Source organism: Strix uralensis, chromosome 2 (assembly GCF_047716275.1).
Source record: "Strix uralensis isolate ZFMK-TIS-50842 chromosome 2, bStrUra1, whole genome shotgun sequence".
Lineage (NCBI taxonomy): Eukaryota > Metazoa > Chordata > Aves > Strigiformes > Strigidae > Strix > Strix uralensis.
Window position 1 is genome coordinate 19765280 of NC_133973.1, and position 20511 is coordinate 19785790.

General features: G+C 50.6%; 2 protein-coding genes across 4 annotated transcripts in view; one reads left to right on the forward strand and one right to left on the reverse strand.

The window, feature by feature from the left end:
- Positions 1–7571, forward strand: part of IGSF3 (immunoglobulin superfamily member 3) — a 97873-nt gene extending 90302 nt beyond the window's left edge. For both annotated transcript variants that reach the window (XM_074857441.1, XM_074857447.1), the window contains 2 exons: positions 3412–3846; positions 4617–7571. In XM_074857441.1, coding sequence (XP_074713542.1) covers positions 3412–3846; positions 4617–4867 — 686 coding nt within the window. In that variant the 3' untranslated portion in view covers positions 4868–7571. The remainder of the gene's footprint in view (positions 1–3411; positions 3847–4616) is intronic.
- Positions 7572–7835: 264 nt separating this feature from the next.
- ADPRH (ADP-ribosylarginine hydrolase) lies at positions 7836–18941 on the reverse strand. 2 transcript variants are annotated; one of them, XM_074857459.1, is made up of 4 exons: positions 18804–18941; positions 17765–18111; positions 9988–10348; positions 7836–9249 (listed from the first exon to the last, which is right to left on the reverse strand). In XM_074857459.1, the coding sequence occupies exons 1-4, from the start codon at positions 18875–18877 to the stop codon at positions 8835–8837; spliced, it is 1197 nt and encodes a 398-aa protein (XP_074713560.1). In that variant the 5' UTR covers positions 18878–18941; the 3' UTR covers positions 7836–8834. The 2 variants fall into 2 exon arrangements, with proteins under 2 accessions (XP_074713560.1, XP_074713570.1); XM_074857469.1 differs by lacking the exon at positions 18804–18941 and adding an exon at positions 18210–18697.
- Positions 18942–20511: the final 1570 nt, after the last annotated feature.

Consider the following 20511-nt stretch of genomic DNA (forward strand, 5'->3'; position numbering starts at 1 on the left):
ATGTTATTAAGGACACTGTCCAAATGCCTCTTAAACACTGACAGAGATGGGCCATCGACCACCTCTCTAGAAAGCCTGTTCCAGTGTCTGACCACCCTCTTGGTAAAGAAATGCTTCCCAATGTCCAGTCTGAACCTCCCCTGGCACAGCTGTGAACCATTCCCATGTGTCCTATCACTGGATCCCAGGAAGATAAGCACCTCCCTCTCTACTTCCCCTCCTCAGGAAGCTGTAGAGAGTGGTGAGTTCACCCCTCAGCTTCCTTTTCTCCAAACTAGACAAACCCAGAGTCCTTAGCTGCTCCTCACAGGACATTCCTTCCAGCCTGTTCACCAGCTTTGTTGCCCTCCTTCTGTCCAGAAAGATGCTGTGAGGTACAGTATCCCTTACTAAAGGGATACTAAAGCCTTACTGAGATCCAGAAAAACTACATCCACTGGGCAGGTGACCTTATCATAGAAGGATATTAAATTAGCTAAACAGGACTTTCCCTTTGTGAACCCATGTTGACTGTGCCTGATGATTGCATTATTCTTTAAATGCCTTTCAATAGTATCCAGTGTAATCTTCTCCATAATCCTTCCAGGAACTGATCTTAGACTAACAGGTCTGTAGTTCCTATGCCCTCTTTGTAAATTGGAATAACACTGGCTAACTTCCAGTCAGCAGGGACCTCCCCAGGCTCCCAAGACCTTTGAGTGATGATTGAGAGGGATCCTGCCATAACATCCGCTAGCTCCTTCACTACTCTGGAATGAATCCTGTCAGGCCCCACGGACTTGTGAGCATTCAGCTGATACAGCTGCTCCCTTGCAATTACAGTGTCCACAAATGGAAAGTCGCTGTTCCCTCACTCGTGGTCCTCTGACTCAGGGGACTAGATACCTCAGAGTCTGTCAGTATTATTAAAGACCAAGGCAAAAAAAAGCATTGAATGCCTCCCCTTTTTCTTCATCCCTAGTAGTCAGATGACCGTCTCCAACAAGTATTGGTCCAATGCTTTCCATAGACCTCCTCTTGCTATTAACATACTTTAAAAAGCCCTTCTTGTTATCTGACTGGCCAGTTTCAGCTCTAATTGAGCTTCGGCCTTCTATGTCTTCTCCCTTCATATATGAACCACAGCTCTGTAATCTTCCTGTGAAGCCTGACCTTGCTTCCAGAGATCGTACAATTTCTTTTTCCTCTTGAGCTCCACAAGGAGTTCCCTGTTCAGCCAAGCTGGTCTTCTACCCCGCTGCTTGACTTAGGACACAGTGCAGTTGCCTGCTCCTGTGCTTCTAAAAGGTGGTTCTTAAAGACTGACCAGTGCTCGTTGACTCCTAAGCCCTCAAAAGCAGATTCCCAGGGTACTCTGCTAAGTTTCATCTATTTTAATAACAGATAAGCTGCAAGGACAATTTACCTTGGAAAATACGGATTCTCTAGTTCATGAGGCAAATGACTGAAGATTAAATGTCTGTCTTAAAGTCTGCAGTTCAAATAACAGTTATGATCCTCATTTGCTGGGTACTTTCCAGCATGTAAAGCAACCGCTCTGCAAGTACTGCTGTGGTGCTTTATGCCTGCCTGTTCCAGCAAGGTGTCAGCCTCATAACTCTGCAACACAGCTGGCAAAAGGGTAAGATTCTGGAAAGGTTTTAGTGGTCATTCCTGGCAGAGAAGATTTGTAGTGTGAAGGAGGAGCTCTCTCAGGGGACAGTACAGCCCTTATCTGCCACGTCTTTGCTTGGGAAGCTTTGCTGACCAAGATGGCTTGAGCAGAGACCTCCCCCCCAGACAATCCCTGTACCCTGCATGCCTGCTCCATTGTTAAGTGCAGCCCTTTGTCCAGGCTGAGAATTGCCAGCCCTGATGGAGTGGGGAATGAATGGCAGGGGAAATCCTTGAGGCTCATTTTGAATTGTGGAAGATGTGGAGTGGAAAGAAGAGAGGGAGTTGGGGGTGCACTAATTCAGGATCATTTTTTTCTAAAAGTGCTTTGTTGTTGTTTGTTTTTCTTTCATGGCAGCCAGTAGCTAACAAAATGACTACACTTAAAAATAGTGTAGCTTGTGACTCATGTCTCATTAATGAGGATCTCCATGCTCATCTTTCAGGACTATAATCATGAGCAAAGTGGGGAGAAAAAAACCTCTCAGCACCTTCAGACAGCAGTTCTCCTCTTTCTGCTTAACCTGCTGAGGTGTGGGAGGATTTGTGTTGATTTCAACAAGCCATTTCCTTCCCTTCCTCCTTTTTACCTCAGTAGACCCGATTTACCTTGTCTCAGGACTTACCTCATTCCTGTTTCTGCACAGGAGTCTTCCTGGGGAAAGATGTGAGCTGAAAACTCTCATGTTGCCTATGGCCTGAAGAGCTCTGGCCTTAATGAAGATTTTCATTATGGGACCATTTAAGAAGTATAGGGCAGGGGCTGTAATGAGAAGCCCCACTGGGCACAGCAGCCCCGCGGCTGCTGAGGGCTGGGGGACAGCAGCCCCCTCCTGCAGGGACGCCCAAGATCTGTGCAAGGGAGGGCTTGCCCAGCTCTCTTTGCAGGAGGAGAAGGCTCCTCTCTCTTTGGTGAGCTATCAGCCTGCCCTTCTTGCGCAGCCTCCACGTCAGAAAGGGCTTTTTAATCATTAAATGAAGGCTTAGATCCGGACTGATTGCGATCCCTGGAGTATGTGTTCCCTGGCAAGATGACTAAACCAAATGTTAATTGCTCTTGAAGTCAGCCTTTAATCAACTCCTCCTGGGTTCTGGCCGCTGTATCTCAGTTAGGTAGAAACATCTCTTCAGCTTTGCAGCAAGCACTAGAGAAAAAAGACAAGAGATGGACACTTTTGGAAATGTCCTTGCTGTGTGTGTGCTGATGACATCTCCATAGAGGAACCTCTTACCTAAATAACTTCCCAAATTGCTGGAAAAAGTCCTCTCCTCTTCTGTCATGCTGATTTTCTCGTCTTTTGAGTGCTCTAAAGAAATAAAAAATAAGCACAGAGTGCAGTGTTCTTTGCACCGGTAGCTGAGGAGTAGTAGTACATTGCTCCTCAGCACATGCACCAAACCTCAGTATTTCCTGGCATGTTCTCGTAGCACGTCTGGATGAGCTGCAGCAGCTTTCTCTGCTCACACACACACCCGTTAGTTGGTGCGAGGGTCTGCGTGGGCAGGGCGGTAGCGCCACGCTCGTAGCCAAGCTCCTGTTTGACTCTGTGCCAGGCGGCGTGCGGTGGGGTGAGGTTGCTGTGCCTGTGGGGTTGACCACAGAGGTATCTGTGGGACTTGGCAGGCTGCGTCAAGCCTTTGGGTTTTGCTTGGATCACGCCCACTGCCAGAGCTGTGACAGTCAGTTTGCGCCAGGGCAGGGTGGCTTTGGCGATAGCATTTTGTTCAGTGCTCACCTCTCCCCTTTTGTCATCTCAGATCCCACCCTCCAGGTGGACACGGCCACCGCCAACCTCACGGTGCAGGAGAAGGAGTCCTTCCCGCTGGACTGCAGCATCCTGTCCCGCTCCAGCCCAGAGTCCCACTTTGCAGTGACGTGGTACAACCTGCGGGCCAAAGAGGCAGGTGGCCATGCAGAGGAGGAGGAGGAGGAGGAGGAGGAGGAGAAGGAGGCGGTTCTGAGCGTGGGCCCTGATGCTGTTTTCAGCCCCGAGGCCGGTCGCTGGGAGGGCCGCCTGCGCTTCCAGAGGCTCTCTGCAGTCCTCTTCCGGCTGACGGTGCTGCAGGCTGGCGGTGCCGACACGGGCAACTACTCCTGCCGCGTGGAGGAGTGGCTGGCGGACCCCAACGGCGTGTGGTACCGGCTGGCGGAGGAGGAGTCGGGGATGGTCGCCGTTCATGTGCAGGATGCAGGTGAGAAGAGGCAATGACCCTCCTGGGGGCATGGCCCTGGCATCCATCCCCTGCATCTTGGTTCAACCATGATAAAAAGGCCAAGGGGTGAGTGGGACTGGGTCTCAACTGCACTGGGGCAAGTCTGTGCCAGTGCCGGTGCTTTTCCAGTCAGCTTGATGGCTCGTAGCCCAGCTCTTGCTTGGGCTTGAGCATCCGCATTGTGCTTAGCTCTGTGCTGGGGCTGCCCGCCCCACAACACCTACCGCCTGGTATGTCTCAGGTCAGTGGGGGCGGACATTGCCCCTGGCTGGGGTTTAACCCTTCCCCTTGGGAAACATCCTGGAACTTGGCTTAGCTCTGCACAGGGGTGCAGGCTGTGGCACAAGGGTCTCTTCCCAGCAATTCTTGAAGCCATCAGATGGTTTAGAGGCCCCAGAGATAACTGGTATCGTGAGAGTTTTGTAGGCCCTGGAGAGAGGTACCCTGGGGTGCTGCCTCCGAGCTGAGGGAATCAACGCTTGTGAGGCTCGCCGCTTTATAAGGTATCATAAAATCTGCACCAGGGAGGACTTCCTAGTGAAACTTTGGGGAGGGGGATAAAGCCAAAACATGCCCTGAGATAACTTTCTTGTGCTGCTCTGTTTTCCAGTATTGGTATTTTTCTCATAGCCCCATCTCCTGCATTGACACAGATTAACGAGCATCTGGGTTTTTTGTTTCTGAAGAAGTTTATAGGCCCTGTGTTGCAGAGAAGCCAGGAAATGTGACCATCCTGTGTCTTTTTCCAGGCTCCACCCTGCAGTCTGTCATCTGCTCCAACGATGCCCTTTTCTACTTTGTGTTCTTCTACCCCTTCCCCATCTTCGGCATCTTGATCATCACCATCCTCCTGGTGCGGTTCAAGAGCCGAAACTCCAGCAAGAACTCAGAGGGCAAGAATGGAGTCCCCTTGCTGTGGATCAAAGAGCCTCATCTCAACTACTCTCCCACTTGCCTAGAGCCGCCGGTCCTCAGCATCCACCCGGGAACCATAGACTAAAGAGGCAGAGGTGCCCGGGGGGGACACGCAGAGAGAGAGAAGCAGAGACACACCGGGAACCCTAAGGAACAGAGTGGGTTTTGTTGTTCTTGTTTCATTTGTTTCCGTGTCTGTGCTCCAATGCGGCGGCTGAGCTCTGCGGAGCGCCCAGCCGGTGGGGACGGGAAGGTCCGAGGCGTCCTCCAGCGCCTGTGGGAACGCACCCCCTCACCCCAATGGACGGAGGGTCCCTGCGCTTGCTGTACATAGCAGATGTTCCTCTCGGATTCATTTTGTTCCCATCAGTTGCTGTCTTTTGGGCCGTTACTTTTTTGTTGTCGTTTCTTTTTCGGTCACTCAAAGAACTGTAGGCTTCCCCTGCCCTCCACACAGTGAGAAGTTCCCAGGGGGCGTTTGGTCCTGGGATGATCTCTTTGGAAGTAAATGTATATGTTTTCCAAAACAGACTAGTTTTTCCTCCTCAGACTCGATGCCACAGTGAAGAAGGTCTTTTCCCAAGGTGTGCTGAGCTAGCTCCTTCCTCTACCAAAACAAAGCCAAGTCCGCCTCCAGAGGGGTTAGCTGGGCTATCGGGAGGTCCATCTCAAAGACTGGCTGTAGCGTCAGCATCTTCTTGCCTCCATCTTACTGCCCTCTCAGGAGGGAGCAATTCACCTTTTGGGAGCATTCCCAGGTCTTAGACTGAATATTCAGCGCACTTGCAGTCAGGACAAAAGCAATTTTGTTTGTCTCCAGGAACTGAAGTGGGGGGTGGAAGGAGGACACCTGAAAGCCCTGACATTGTTGGTAGCAAAGAGTGTCCTCGTACGGTCCAGAGTCGTGCTCCTCCCTGGTGTCCATGCTGCCACCTCTGACGAGGCGGGTCCCCTCTGTGCCCCAGTCGCCTGGGGACGGGTGGCTGGATTCAGTCTCTGAAGACTTCAACATGACCAAAGTAATGACTCTAGAAAGGGGAAGCTCCACGGTTGGGTTCATGGCCCCTGGATGGTTCAGCCAAGGAGCCCAGCTGCAGCCATGCCACGCAGCGGGGACATGCAGTTAACCACCACGTGTCACAAGTTTCCCTGCAGCTTGCACTACTTCCCGGCGTGAGCTTGGACAAGGCAAGGAGCCTGCACCGCAGCGGCACCCTGTGGGCTTCCCTGTCCCCTTGGGCCGAGAGAAATCTTCCCCTGCGCTTGTGCGTGTATCTGCCGTTTTTCGTTTCTGGGGCTTAAGGAGTAGAAAACATTTCTCCATAAGCTCCCCCTCCTGGCAAAGTCACCTGCTCTTGTCGTAGGCAGTCACTGTGGCAGGAAATGCTGTTCTTTCTGTGAAAGATATGGCTCTCGTGAACCAAACCAGGGCTCTCGCCACATGGGGCACCTGAGCTCCCGTACCCCGTAATGCCAAGTACCCCTGCCCTGTCCTGTGGAGGAAACCGCCTCCTCCCCCATACGCCCTAAGCGTTATGTCTGGCGGAAGAAAATGTTTGCCAAAAATGGCCTTTGTTGTCTTCCTTGATGTCTTCCTGGCAAATCCGGCCATTTATTTTTTGCAGCATGGCTGAAGCCAACCGGGGCGGACGGGCGCAGCTGCAAGACCCGCCCCCCCTGCACCCCCCCTCATGTGTGAGAGGTGCCATACCCACAGCCGTTGCCCTCCTTGGGAGGGTCGGACTGCTCTTCGTGAAGAGAAGGGGACCTCAGCAGATGCTCTGTAGCACTAGTCGGTTAGACCCTGATGCCTTGATGTTTCCAGAGGTGGTGAAGCCTCGGGTGGGAGATCTGCACCGCACACCCTCTCTCCCAGCTGGGAGAGGACCACATGGCCGCGGACTGTCCCGTGCCAGGGCATTCTAAGTCAGCCACCTCTACTCCTCCACCAGAACCGCACTGGTTTCTCCTTCCGCTGGGAAGCCCAAATTTCACTCATCCCTCTGCGAAGTCTGCCTCCTCGAGACATAACTGCTTACTGGCCCCAGCATATGCGGAATATCACACTCCTATATATAGATGTATCACACACCCACACACTTGTCTTCCCTTTCTGCATAAGGCGTCTGCAAAGAGAGGAGTGGGATGAGAAGTGAATGGAAATGAAGAACCGAGGTGCAAACAGCAGCAGCTGCAGCCAGTGGGTATTGTTTCGTAAATGTAGTATCTCCTGTACATACTGCTCCCGGGCAGGAACTGCAGCTCATTTCAGCTTTAAGGGAAAAAAGAGAAAATGAAGTCGGCAGGAGCCGTTCTTTCCTGGGAGAGCCGCCTCGCCAGCCTCTCTGCTCCAGAGCAGGGCCCTCCTGGAGGGCTGTCCCACGGCCCTGTCCCCCTGGCTGGAACAGGTCCCAGCCCTGCGGTTCCTGCTCCGAGCCCAGGCTTTCCCAGGAAGCGGCTCCCACGGTGGTCCCTGAATGTACCTTGTCGGTGACATTTCTCCCTTGCTCTGGCAGTGTGTTGCCCAGTCTCAAACTTCTCTCTGTTTTTATAAGGCAGACTCTTCCTGTAACGAGTTTTAACACAAAACTTTTCAAACCACTCTCTCTGCTGTAACTTTCTGTAACAAACCCGAGAAGAAAGAGAGATACCCTATCCATGCATGATGTGGAAAAATGTTTGGGTTTTTTTTTTTAAAAAAAAACAACAAAAACTTTGTACTATGTTGCACTAAAACATGTTTTATACAACACACCTGAGAGCTGTAGTAAACCGTGTTGAAATTGTGAGTCCTATCGCTGCTGGTTTTTGTCAGATTTGGGCTTTCATTATGCCCTTACGCACAGTCCCTGCATAAAGGTGTGTCGAACTCCCCCTTTTAGGCAGCCTCTCCCTCTCCCACCACCCCTATTCCCTGATGCATTAACTGTCCTCCCGCCCTGGTAGCGCATCTCGTCTCTCTTGTGAGCTGGAGTTTGCAGACACCTTGCACGCTCTGACTCTTCATACTTCTCCCTCCCATCCCTTAATTCATCCCATAATAGAATATAACATTTAACAGAGGCATGTCAGGTCTATTTATTGAATGAGATACACCGTTTTTGAAATGCTCTAAAAAATAATGACTTTGCTGTTTCATAGTCTGGATTTGAAGAAAAAACATACTTTTTAATAGAATTATCCATAGCAAATGTTAAGCAAATAATCTTTAGTAACCTTGATGTAAGCAGAAGAATATAGTTCACTACAGAAGTTGCTTAAGTTGATGTAAAATGCAACCTGTTAATCCTCATTACCCACTTTTACCTTGAGTAAGGGTTTGGTCAGTAGTCTTGAACTCTGACGTTAACTGAAATAGGGAAGTAGTGTAATATATTCTTACCTGTGTAGCAAAAGTGCTGTGAAATTGTGCAAAATGCACTGCTAACGCAGCTCTAAGATTGGGTTTGGGGTTTTTTTTTTCCCCACATTCATTTGAAACAAGACATATCCTCTGATAAAATAACTGAATGAAAAAAATCTGTTGCCCCCATCACAACTGGCTGTTTGCCCCCCCACCCGCTCCCCTCAGGGGGTTATCAGGGGCTGCATGTGCTCTCTGCTGAGAAGCAGGGGTTTAGCCCTACAGGTGCTCAGCACTAGATGGCAGGGGGTGTCCCCAGCACTCCCCGTTGACAGTACTGGCTTGGGCTAGCCATTGCAGGTTTGCCAGGGAGCATCACTGCCAGCCCATGTACACTCCCTGCACTCAGGCATGTGTCCCTGACCCCTTCTGACATGCTTGTAAGGGCAGGACCCTGGTTTGGGGCAGCCTGAGGGGGTTTTGCTGTGGGTCCTGCTGCTGGAGCGTGGCACCGTTGCGTGCTCCCATCAAACCACCTTGTCACTGCTTCCCTCCACCCACCAGCCCCAAGCTGCTAGCTCCGAAATGGCCTCCCCTACTCAAGCCGACCCAAACAGAAAAAGCAGGCCTGGCTCTGATTTACACTCGCATGCTTCAGGCCAGTGGGTTTGCAAACAGAATTTGCAAAACCCTGAGTGAGCGAGGGGCGTTAGGTGTGATCCTGCCGCCCCCCGGCCGAGGCCATGTGGTACAAGTCCTTGGCCACCTGCTCCAGGCGGCCCCTGTACTCCAGGTGGGTGTAGAGGGAGGCAGGGACCCCCCGGAAGCCGTGCAGGGCCCCCCACCAGCAGGCTGCGATGGCGGCGGTGGAGTCGCTGTCGCCCCCGTGGAAGAAAGCCCGGTGAGCCAGCTCTGCCCAGGAGTCCCCTGCGCCCAGCAGCGCATCATAAGCGATCATGGGGGCGTCGTGCCCGCTGCTGCCCCCCCAGCCGTCGTAGCTGAGGGAGGTGTAGAATGAATCTCTCTCTTCCACGCCATACGTGGGGGGGAAGGTGGGTGGCGAGACCCCATCCGATATGCCTCTCTCTGCCAGGTATTTTTCCCATTGCTCTTCAAAGTAATGCCTGTAAAACAGGAGACGGGATGGAGGAGCTGTCGGAGACGTCCCACCGCAGAAGGATATACCCGAGCTCCCTGCAGGCGTGCCGGGCGCCAGCTGAAAACGTGCCACGTCAGGACCCCAGAGCGATGGCTCGGCAAAATGGTAGGCGTCCCCCATTTGTCAAACTAGGGACATGATTTACAGTAAGAGGCACAAGGACATGTTTCAGTGAGTTAGATTTCCCCTCCCTCCAGCCACATGGGAGAAGGCAGCCCAGCACCTGCTGCTGTCGCGCTGTGCAGGATTCAAAGGCTCAGAGCGAGAACTGAGTCATCCTCCCAGATTCAGAGTACCTCTGCCCTGTGTGTGCCCCTGCGCACGGAGCGCACTGAATCTGCAGCCAGATTTGGTTATAACTTTCAAACTGAGCACAGCCCTAAGCCTGGTGCTGTTCCCCAGCTCCGCTTCTCATCTTTCATCAGATCACAGTTGCTTGAGATGACAAGTCTAGCTACCTCATACTGGATCCAAAAAATGTCACAACTACACAACCCAAACACAATCTGTCAGGTTTGGGGTTTTTTTTTGTTAAAGTGGACTTCAGAGACTTTCTGAATCGATTCGACCCCACGGCAGGCATGTGCTGCTCTAGGGGTTTATCATAATGTGTACTGAAGCTTAAGTATAAACAGAGCTCGCCCTCTCCCACGTGAGGTTTACTGTAGTTTTAACAAAGCCCGGTGCTGGAAGCACAGCTCACCATTGCCCCATGTTCTCCTCCACGAAGAAGCCGGTGTCCCGCACGTAGGCTTTTGCTTGTGGCAGCACCTCCAGCAGCCTCTTCCCCCAGGCTGGGGGGGGCACGCCGTTCACTGCGAAAGCCGTGAAGAGGGCCGAAGCCAGGGACCCCAGGTAGCCGGTGGGATGGTGGTGGGTCATTCGGCCGCTCTCGATGCTGACTTGCACCAGCGTGTCCAGCTCAGCGGGGTGGCAGAACCGCAGCCCAATGCACATGGAGCGCATGGCAGCCCCGCAGCCTCCTGCCCGGGGGCTGAACGGGATCCTCCAGCCATCCGGCCGCCCTGGATCCAGCTTCAGCGCATTTTCCTGACACATGGCACCTGGACAGGAGCAGCAGAGCCCAAGAAAGAAAAAGAAACAGAAACACGCATCAGTAGGAGACAGAGTCACGTAACTTGGGAACCGAGGGAAGACAGGCAAGATAGCGGGGAAGGAAGCATTACTCTGCGTAAGGGATTCGAGCTTCTCTTTAAAAACATCACTTGTCTGCTCACATACATATCCTGCCTTAAATTGCTGGTGCATCCTGCATACTCCCAAGCAGACCTGATAATTCCTGTTTGTAGAAATAACTAAAAAGTCTAGAGGGGTAAGAAACACTCCACTGCTGATTTATTTACATTGTTTATATTTACATTTCATGTTATTTATTTAATAACTTATCTATAAAACATATATACTATATATATTAGGTATAATATGTACACATGTATCTAGATAGATAGATAGATAGAAACAGAAAGGAGGTTTGGAGGATCCCTCACTCAAGGCACAGCAAAGTACCTCTGCTTTTTTACTTGTTTAGCCTCTTTACAGGACCTTTTAAAGGCAGAGACCCCACAAGCTCACAGGCATCTTTCCCATTGCCTCACTGATAGGAAATGTTTTCCAGATCTCCCTTGCTGCAGTTTAGGTTTGTCAGGAAGCGATGGATGTAGTATCTCCCTCACTGCAACGTAGTCTACATAACTGGCTTTACTGTACTCCTCTTCAACAAGCTGAAGAACAACTGTACTAGGCAAGACCAAAGGTTTGTCCAGCCCAGGAGCTCGTCTCCAAACACAGCCACTAACTGATAACTATGGAAAGACTATAAAAAATGAGGCAAGGCCAATGTTTCCCCAAGAAGACCTGCCTGGCTTCCAGCAGACAGAGGAGCACAGCCTGCTCGAGTCAGAAGATGGACCTGAAGCAGTGTGTTCAGTAACCCCCAGCCGACCTAGCCACCATCAACTGGTCTCCTTAGATTGAACCCATGCGTGCCTTCAGACTCCTTCAACATCCCATGGTAACCAGAGCCATGATTTGTTAGGCAAAGCATTTCTTTTTGTTTTAAACTGCCATTTGACAATTTCCTTAAACATCCCTCTTACATTACAAGAAGCAACGGCCTTTCATGCTCCACTCTATTCAAGTCTGTATATACTTTGTCCCTCTTCCTCAGTTTTCTTCTGCTCACTAGTGCAATTTTGCGTCTCTTCTGGTGGGAAGCCACACCATAACTCCTCTTTGTCCACCTCCATCTCTTTCATAGTTCTGCTATTTACTTTTCAAAGAAATTACTCTGCTGCTTCTTCAGAACCTCACTTGTTAGTCCAGCACATTCATAGGATAAAGCCATCTGTACAAACACATCCAAATTTCAGAGCCTGGCCAGCTTCCCCAGCCAAGACCGTGAAACATGTTTGGAGACTTAAGCCCAAATGCTTGTGTGCAAGGAAGAGGAAACAAGTTTAAAAAAAATAAGTTATCTTTGATTCTCTTCTACCTTGTCTTTTTCTCCTAGTCTTCTGGCCAAGTCGGAAATACTTCTTTTCCAGCAGAAAGGTAAATTGAGGGCAGGTTTCAAGCAGTTTGTTTAAGTTTAATGTTTTGGACAATGGCAAAAGTGGGCTCAAAAGACTAATCTTCTAACCATAGCGTGCCCAGTCCTCTCTCAGACACACAGCGTAACAGCAGCAGCTGACATGCTCACACACCCAAAATTAGGCCGTTGCTCCTATAGTTTGCTGCCTAACTGGGAGAGGTAGCTGATAAACTTGTAAGTGTTCTGCTACTTTGAAAGTCAAGCTCAATAGAATAGAGTAGCAAGGAAGAAGCCTGGTTAAGAAACTTGACTGAACTCTACAATTCAGTAACCTTTTGTGCAATTCAGTCACCATGATCACTGCACTAAGTACTTTGCAGAGCTCTTCATCACCTCTGCACTTTCATGTATATGCTCGGCAGTAGGATTTGGTATATGGCTGTCTATTTTACCTGCACACGGCATTTACAGCACCCTCGCAACTGAAATAACTCCGTATCCAGCTTTAAGACTGGCTTCTGGACATGTGCTAAAAATACATAATGGCTGGCTGCTGTCAGGAATAAGGTCATGTGCTGGTCTGTGTCTTTAGCGTCTTTCTTTTCCAGCAGTGTTGTTACATTATAGGCTTATTAGATCAACGCAGGATACAGCCCTCTGTCGTGTGAACGGGTGGATCAGCACCCCGAGCATGGTTGTCTCAACTGAAAAAGCAGCTTGATCCTCTGGCTGTTGGGCTATTTGCCCCCAAGCCTGTCAACTGAAATCAACTTTGAGAATGGAAACAGCCTATGCAAGTCTCCCCCCATCAGAAAAAACAGGTTGCCAATCGGCACGGCCCACAGCGCCAGGCCACTCTGAATTCAGTTCTCCTGAATTCCTCACAGCATGACCCAGGCACCAACCAGATCTGATACTTCACCGGCCTTGTCCATGCCTGCTGTGCTGGCACACCAGCCCCTCGCGTGACGCCACTGTCACACCCTTCCCAGTAGATGAGACCTGCTGGTTTTGTGGTGACTCACGGCCAGCCAACCCCTGGATCAGTCCAGATCTTCCTTACATATCCTTCTTCATGGTGATTTACAGTGAAAACTGCAGGGCTGTGTTTCTCTGCTGGAAGAAGAAACATTCTAGGCAGAATGTTTGGTGTGGGTAGCACCGGGCTCTGCCGAGACTCATCACCACCACCCTCTAACTGCACTGCCTGGGAGTTTGTTTCTGTGACGTCTCAAAGCGAGAATGTGTTCAGGCCTCTAAATCTGCCTTTCATGTAGTTTATTAATTCAGTGCTGGCTGCTATGTATCAAAATCGTTAAGAGGGATATCAGTAGAATTTCCAACTTTATGATGATTACAGAAAATTGCGGCATTTTTTCAAAAATCTAACTATACTAAGCATTGCACTTATGACCTATAACAGGACATTAAAAAGAACCTGTCAAACAAAGTCACGTTTTTAAAAGCTGTGCTGACTATTCATATATTCCTGGTAAAACAGACCTTCTGCCAGGAAGACAAGAGGAAGGGGAAAGAGCAAAGGGACTAGGGTAGCTTAAAATCAAAATCTGCATAACAAAAGCAAAACGACTCTGCAATCCTGCTGGAACTGCAAGAAAGACATTTCTTCAGGACATGTTTGGGCAGGTTGAGACCAGGCAACTCAGTCCTTGCTGAAAAGTGAAATTGTTCTCACATTAAGTGTAGTCAAAAGAAAATGAGGTAGATGACAAGGCTTAACCTGTAAAGACAGACTGGTTATTTTACAATACAATTTGCTTGCAGCTTTAAGCCTGTGCATATTACTTTAGGAGGTGACTACTGATAACCTGCAAATGGAAAAAAATTGTGTAAAACAAACCAGTATACAACAGCTAAGACTCTTGTGAATTATGAAGTATTACAAGTATTATCCTCATGCTTTTAAACAGTTAAAATACTAAAATATTTGAAAGCAGATTTAGGAAGACTAAGCTGAAATCACGTTGTCAGGTCTTTTTTTAAAAACAGGTTTAAAAAAAAAACTGCTGTAGGAGTTTCTGAATCAGGAAATTCTGTTTTGGAAATCCACCAAATCCTGGTTAGGAATCCTTTGTACTAACAATAATAATCTAAAAGTAACCTGAGGAGGGTACTGGTCGAAGGAAAGAAGAAATACAAGCAAAAAGCAGTGTGTAAAGAAAGACAACCTGAAGAAGTTTCAAGTACAACTGGAAGCTATTTCTGGAATAGGCCTCCATTCCACTTATTTAGTCTCTTCAGGAGCACAGACATGCTGTTTGGGATCAATTAATACACATAAAAAAGGTGATTTAAAACAACCACATAGTGGTAAATAATTCCACAGGGAGAGGACTTGGACCGAAAGAGTTTTGAAGCAGAAGGTTCCCTGGAGAGCTGTGGAGGCTGATGTAGTTGCACCACGAAGAAAGAAGTATGTCCATGCTTGTGTCGCTTAATTCATTGGCTTGGTTATCTGCAAAGAACAATGAATTTGGGGCTGCAACACATCACAATTAGCAATAATGGATGTAGGGATTAACTTGCCATTAAATTAAGACAGTGAGTTCTCTACTAGGGCTGCATACTTAAGGGACCCTGCCGTGACCGTCTGATGATTCATAACCGTGTGGGAATCCCTTTGTTACTGTCAGTTTTGGTTTTCAGGTCTGGACTCCCTTGCGTGGGCGAGCAATGTGACTTTCCCCCACTGTTCTGGGGGAATCTCTTCTCTGTTGGGTGAAAGTTGTAGCAGCAACTTTCCATTCTCAGCCTTAAGGGCTGCAATTCCCCCGTGAGTACTTACTTTGGCCCGAACAGCATCACCTTGGGTTATGTTCTCAGTTAAAATCCATCTACTCTGAACTGCCGAAAGAAGTTATTGATGTGCAGCTTCTATCATCAGAATTTATCAATATGGCACAGAGACTGCAGACAGCTTTTCAAGATATGGATTAGGTATTCCCTTTGGTAGTATGTCAGTGGGCATTAAACTGTTAAGTGTCAGGATTTAAGCTCTCAGAGCCGAGCACCTTTCCTGTGGCCGCGGCAGGAGCACTCCAGAACACTGTTTCAACGACATTCCCAACAGACTTCCATTTTTTTCCACATTACTTTCCCCACTTTCCTTAAAATTTTACGAGGCTAATTGTCCATGGACCCACTAAAGAAGATGCATTTCTTTGTTTAGCTAGATAACCTGGCCTTTCCTTGTCACTCTGATTACTGTCCATAGCAAACTTACTTTAAAATTCTTCACTTCCAAATCGGAACTGCTTTTGGGCATACTGCAGCTTAGTTACTCACAGAAGGATTGCAGCAGGTGGGCTATTATCCTTAGCTATTAATTACTAACATTTAAATTTTAGGTTCTTCTCCTTTTCATCTCAGGTTTTAGTCACCAAGCTTAGATAGCAGAGGCAAAATTATCTTCCAGGTGCTGTCTCACTGCCAGCTGTGGCAGGCCCCACCAGCTGGGGGAACTACAAGATGCTCCTTTGCTGAAACAGCAGCAAGTCTCTTGGAAGTTTAACCTGCTGAGTCCTGCTATCCTGGCAAGCATCATTACCCCTTCCTAAATATTTAATTAATTAGGCTACTCCAACAACTCAGACTACCTGTGTTAAAGAATACTGATATTTTAATTCTTTACACAAGGGTAGGAGGTCACTGTGGAAAGGTAAGCAGAGTAATTCCTGCTCAAGTTTTCAACCTGGTTTACTTTGGAAATGCACAGCTCTGTCACACTATGCTCAGTGGCTCTAAGAGAGCATCATCACCATCATCACAGAATGGTTTGGGTTGGAAGGGACCTTAAAGATCACCTAGTTCCAACCCCCCTGCCATGGGCAGGGACACCTTCCACTAGACCAGGTTGCTCAAAGCCCCGTCCAACCTGGCCTTGAACACTGCCAGGGAGGGGGCAGCCACAGCTTCTCTGGGCAACCTGTGCCAGTGTCTCACCACCCTCACAGGGAAGAATTTCTTCCTTAGATCTAATCTAAATCTGCCCTCTTTCAGTTTAAAACCATTACCCCTCATCCTATCCCTACACTCCCCAATCAAGAGTCCCTCCCCACCTTTCCTGTAGCCCCTTTAGGTACTGGAAGGCCACTATGAGGTCTCCCTGGAGCCTTCTCTTCTCCAGGCTGAACAACCCCAACTCTCTCAGCCTGTTCTCACACGGGAGGTGCTCCAGCCCTCTGATCATCTTCGTGGCCTCCTCTGGACCCGCTGGAGCAGGTCCATGTCCTTCTGATGTTGGGGGCCCCAGAGCTGGACACAGCACTGCAAGTGGGGTCTCATGAGAGTGAAGTAGAGGGGGAGAATCCCCTCCCTCACCCTGCTGGCCACACTGCTCTTGATACAGCCCAGGATGTGGTTGGCTTTCTGGGCTGTGAGCACACATTGCTGGCTCATAGTCAGTTTTCCATCCACTAATACCTCCAAGTCCTTCTCCTCAGGGCTGCTCTTAATCCACTCATTGCCCAGCCCGTATTTGTGCTTGGTATTGCCCCAACCCATGTGCAGGACCTTGCACTTGGCCTTGTTGAACTTCATGAGGTTTGCACGGTCCCACCTCTCCAGCCTGTCCAGGTCCCTCTGGATGACATCCCTTCCCTCCAGCCTGTCGGCCGCACCACACAGCTTGGTGTCACTGGCAAACTTGCTGAGGATGCACTCAGTCCCACTGTCCGTGTCACCAACAAAGATGTTAAACAGCGCCGGACCCAACACCAACCCCTGAGGAACGACACTCGTCACTGCTCTCCACTCAGACATCGAGACATTGAGTGCCACCATCCGGCCAATCCCTTATCCACCGAGCGGTCCATCCATCAAATCCATGTCTCCAATTTAGAGACAAGGATGTCATGCAGGACGGTATCAAATGCTTTCGCCTTTCCCACGTTTAATGTCAAGCCAGAACATTCTTGATATATTCTGGCAACTCCTAATAGGCATGTCTAGGCAATTGCTTCTCAATGTATAAACTTTGCATAGGATTGCTGAATTTGAGTGTTTCCTGGATACTTCACTTCACGCTGCCTGCACTAGTCAAATTAGAGGCCCAGCCTCATTAGCTCCAATTTAAGTTTAATTCAGGCACCCAGAAGAGGCTGGGCCATGAGCACAGAGACAGACAGGGTCCTCAGGGAAGAGCTGGGTCAGCAGGCCTGGGTGAACTAGGAACTACGGGAATATGTTGTATATGGCTTGGCTACCACAGCCTGTCAAGGCCCCTTCCTGAATACTGCCACACACTGCCAGACCCCGTTGCCTGTGACCCAGACTCAGCACCATCGTGTCTATGCAGAGAAAAATGAGATGATGGAGGTACAGGGTTCAGAAAAGACGATTGCCTGACTGTCCTGTTGCAGAAAGTAAACATGCAGAACTCTGGGTTTAATAAACTTAATTATTCCAGGCAAGGATCTTTGTGCCTTTAAATATATTTTATGTGTAATTTATTGCTGTTATTATGAGGAGTTCTGTATTAATTCTGTTTAAATGTGCTGCTTTAACACAGCATCTCAGGGTGTGCATTACACATGGCTGCATTTCTGGTTTTCATCCATTGAGCATAGGAAAGACACATCCCCAGCGCAAAAGCCAGCATCTTTCCCCTGAATTCAAGGCCAGGCCTCAAACATGCCTCTAAAAATGCTTTGTAAACATGGGCAAAACAGTATCTTTTTCATCTAGTTCAGAGAAGCCCAAACCACTCCAGCTTCCGTTATTCTGTTCCCTTTAGTTCATCCTGAAACAAGTACTGTGTGTGGAAAACGTTTGCATTTACATGAAATACAGTTAATGCTATAAACATCCAAAAGCAGAGCCTGAGTCAGCCTGAGCTCCAAGCTGCAAGAAATGGGAGCGATGTTAGTGAGAGGACAGCCCTGCCCAGACAGTGTTACGGAGGGGTTACCTGGAGCTCTGCCCTTCATGTCATTCATGCACTCCTTGTAGTTCTTTGCAATCACGGAATACAGATGCGCTAAACTTGGGTTTTTCCCAGCAGCTACCAGGGCTTCGGCTGTCGCCAAGTGCATCACCGTATCATCACTGACTTTCCAACCTTGGATGCTGAAGTTGCCGAGTCCCCCCATCTCCTCCAGCTCCTTGTGGATGGCTGGGCCGCTCTGCAGGAACTCCCATCGCCCGTTGTAATAGCCCAGCGTGTCACCAACCGCGCTCAGCACCATCGACGCCACATAGTTCTCCATCGCCTTAGGACACAAATTTTGCCCCAGGACTGCTTCAATGCAGAAAACACTATTAAAAAAAAAAAAAAAAAAAAAAGGGAGACTGAAAATAAAATCTTTCCCAGTTCAGTACGAGCCTCTACTGCTATGCTGCAGCAGGCTGGATACCTGGCCTAGCACCTGCGTCTCCCTCAGAAGATGTATTTCTTCAAAGCACATGCCTCCCCACGGACCTCTGGCCGCATGCACCCGCCAGCGGGTAAGTGTGCCGGCCATGTCCTCCGCAGCCCAGGATGACGCTGCAGGCTGTAGCCGAGTCAAAGACTGAAGAGCGAGGGCAGGACTGCAGGGATGTGTGCAGGTTATTGGGACCGCACCCACGTTCCACACCTTTCTGCATGCAGCCCACAGCACGGGCAAGGAGGTTAGATCAGCTCCCAGCAGCTGATGGCGTGAGGCAGAGCTTGGCCATTTTAGCAGGGCCTGGTAGAGGTGGTAAAACAGACGGGCCCTGGGCAGGGCTTGGCCTTGCTCCACGACCGCGGGTGCTCGCACAGGCAGAGCTGGCAACACCAGCGGGTACCTTCAGCCATGCCCCCCCCGACAGCCCACGCTCCTCCTCGGGGTTTGCGGCCCCTGATGGCGAGACCCTTTCGCTTGGGAGAAGCGGAGGCGGGGAAGGACGGCGGGGCCGGCCGAGGCCGAGCCGGGGTCCACGCCGCCGGGTGAGGCGACCTCCTCCCGGCCCCAGCGGGTACTTACGCAGCCAGCCCTGCCAGCAGGGGCGGCCAGCGCCGGGCCCGCCTCGGGAGCGGCAGGCGGCTCCCCGGGGCCATCCGGCGCGGCGCCGCGGCCGCGGGCCTGCCCAGCCGCTGCCTGCCTGAGGCGCCTCCGCCGCGACCGGGGCGGCGCGACCGGCCCGGCGGCGGGCCAGGCCCCTCCTCGCCAGCCGGCGCCGGCGGAGCCCCTCCCGCCGCCGGGCCCGGGAGTGCCGCTCCCAGAGCAGCCCGGCCTGGCGCTCGGCGGGGCCCAGCTCTCCCCCGGCCGCGGGCGGAGGGTTTGGGAGCTCGGGAGGGAGATGGGGGTTTTCTTCCATTTCGGGGTTGACTCTCTTGGTGATCTCAGAGGCACGACGCTCAACTCGGAAGGGAAGCTGCCTCATGGAAATGAAGTCACCGCATGGCAATGGAACTATTTAATAATAATAAATAAATAATTCAATAAGCTGAAAATGAAACGCGCTTTCAGCATTTCCCCTGCTTTTCCTATTGAAACTGTTCCCTGCTTGCACGAGCAGCCCCCCCTCCTCCTGGCTGAGCCCCAGCCAGGGCAGCCGCCTGCTGTGGGGAGCAGGCCCGGGCTGCAGGCCCCGCTCAGCATCTGCACCGGGGAGGGGGGGGGAGACTTGGGGGGGGCTTGCCCCCATCTTGGTTTCTCTCTCCCCTCCTATTTCAGCATTCGTACACCACAGCCTGAGCGGAGCCCCCAGCCGTTACCGGGAGGCTTTGCCTATACACCTGCCCTGTCTTTCCGTGTTTCGGGTCAGGGTTCTCCCCACAGCCCCCAGCCTGGCCCAGCTCAGCGCTCTGGTGACCCTGGCCTCTTCCAAACCAGGGCTAGTCCTTGCTATGTCCAGTGGTGCTGCTTTACGTTGCATCTCGAGGCACTTGGTGATCCCTTTGCCTCGCTTTATCCTTTATTTTTAATGGTGGTGAGGCAGCTGAGGGCTTATAGCAAATGGGCAAGGAAGGGACAGCAGCAGGAAGCAGGAGCAAGAAACAGGATTGAGCATGGCCGGGGTTGCATTTTGCGGAGGCCAAACCTTGTTAACTGACCGGCAGTCACTTGATGTGATGCAGTCCAGGTCTCCAGAGCTCCGGTTCACCCCAGAAGGTGAACCCCAGAGCCTCTTACACAAAGGGAAAAAAAAAAATCCCCCCCATGCCTATGAGAGAAAGCAGTGGTAGTTTTTGAGCTGCAGCCCTGGGGGATTTCAGGGCAATCACAAATGTAGCGCTGGGTCAGAGCAGAGTCCCTGGGGAATTTGGGGGCAAGTGAGAGTGGGGGGCTGGAGCAGGGCCCTGGGGGATTTCAGGTAGCTGAGAGCGCAGGACTGCATGGGAGCGTCCGCCCCAGCGGCTGCAGCAGTTTGGCATGCCGTGCCCATTCGGATGTATCTGCTGCTCCTCTGCACCCTGCTGCAAATGTGGAGATTGAGAAGCATCTGGTAGAGAAAATAGTAACAGAAAAGGAAGTGGGAAAATAAGCTACTGGTGTCTCAGCACTGCCACCTTTTCTGCTTCTCTACTTCATTTTGGTTTATATAGAACGGCTCTGAATTTACTAAGGTTGGCACAATGCTTAAAAGCAAAGCAGGGTTTTTCTCTCCTAAGGTTTGGGCCTGCGAGAGGGAAAACCCCTCCCCCTTTGGCTGGCTATCCGTGAGGAACGGCTTCTGCTGCAGCCCGGA

What these genes read in the sequence shown, in the direction of transcription:
- ADPRH (XM_074857459.1), bottom strand. Translation starts at nt 18,877, where the DNA reads ATGGCCCCGGGGAGCCGCCTGCCGCTCCCGAGGCGGGCCCGGCGCTGG. An exon ending in CTGCTGGCAGGGCTGGCTGC is followed by an intron (nt 18,112 to 18,803) that starts GTAAGTACCCGC and finishes TTTTTTTAATAG; the next exon opens with TGTTTTCTGCATTGAAGCAG. An exon ending in GAGGAGAACATGGGGCAATG is followed by an intron (nt 9,250 to 9,987) that starts GTGAGCTGTGCT and finishes CCTGTTTTACAG; the next exon opens with GCATTACTTTGAAGAGCAAT.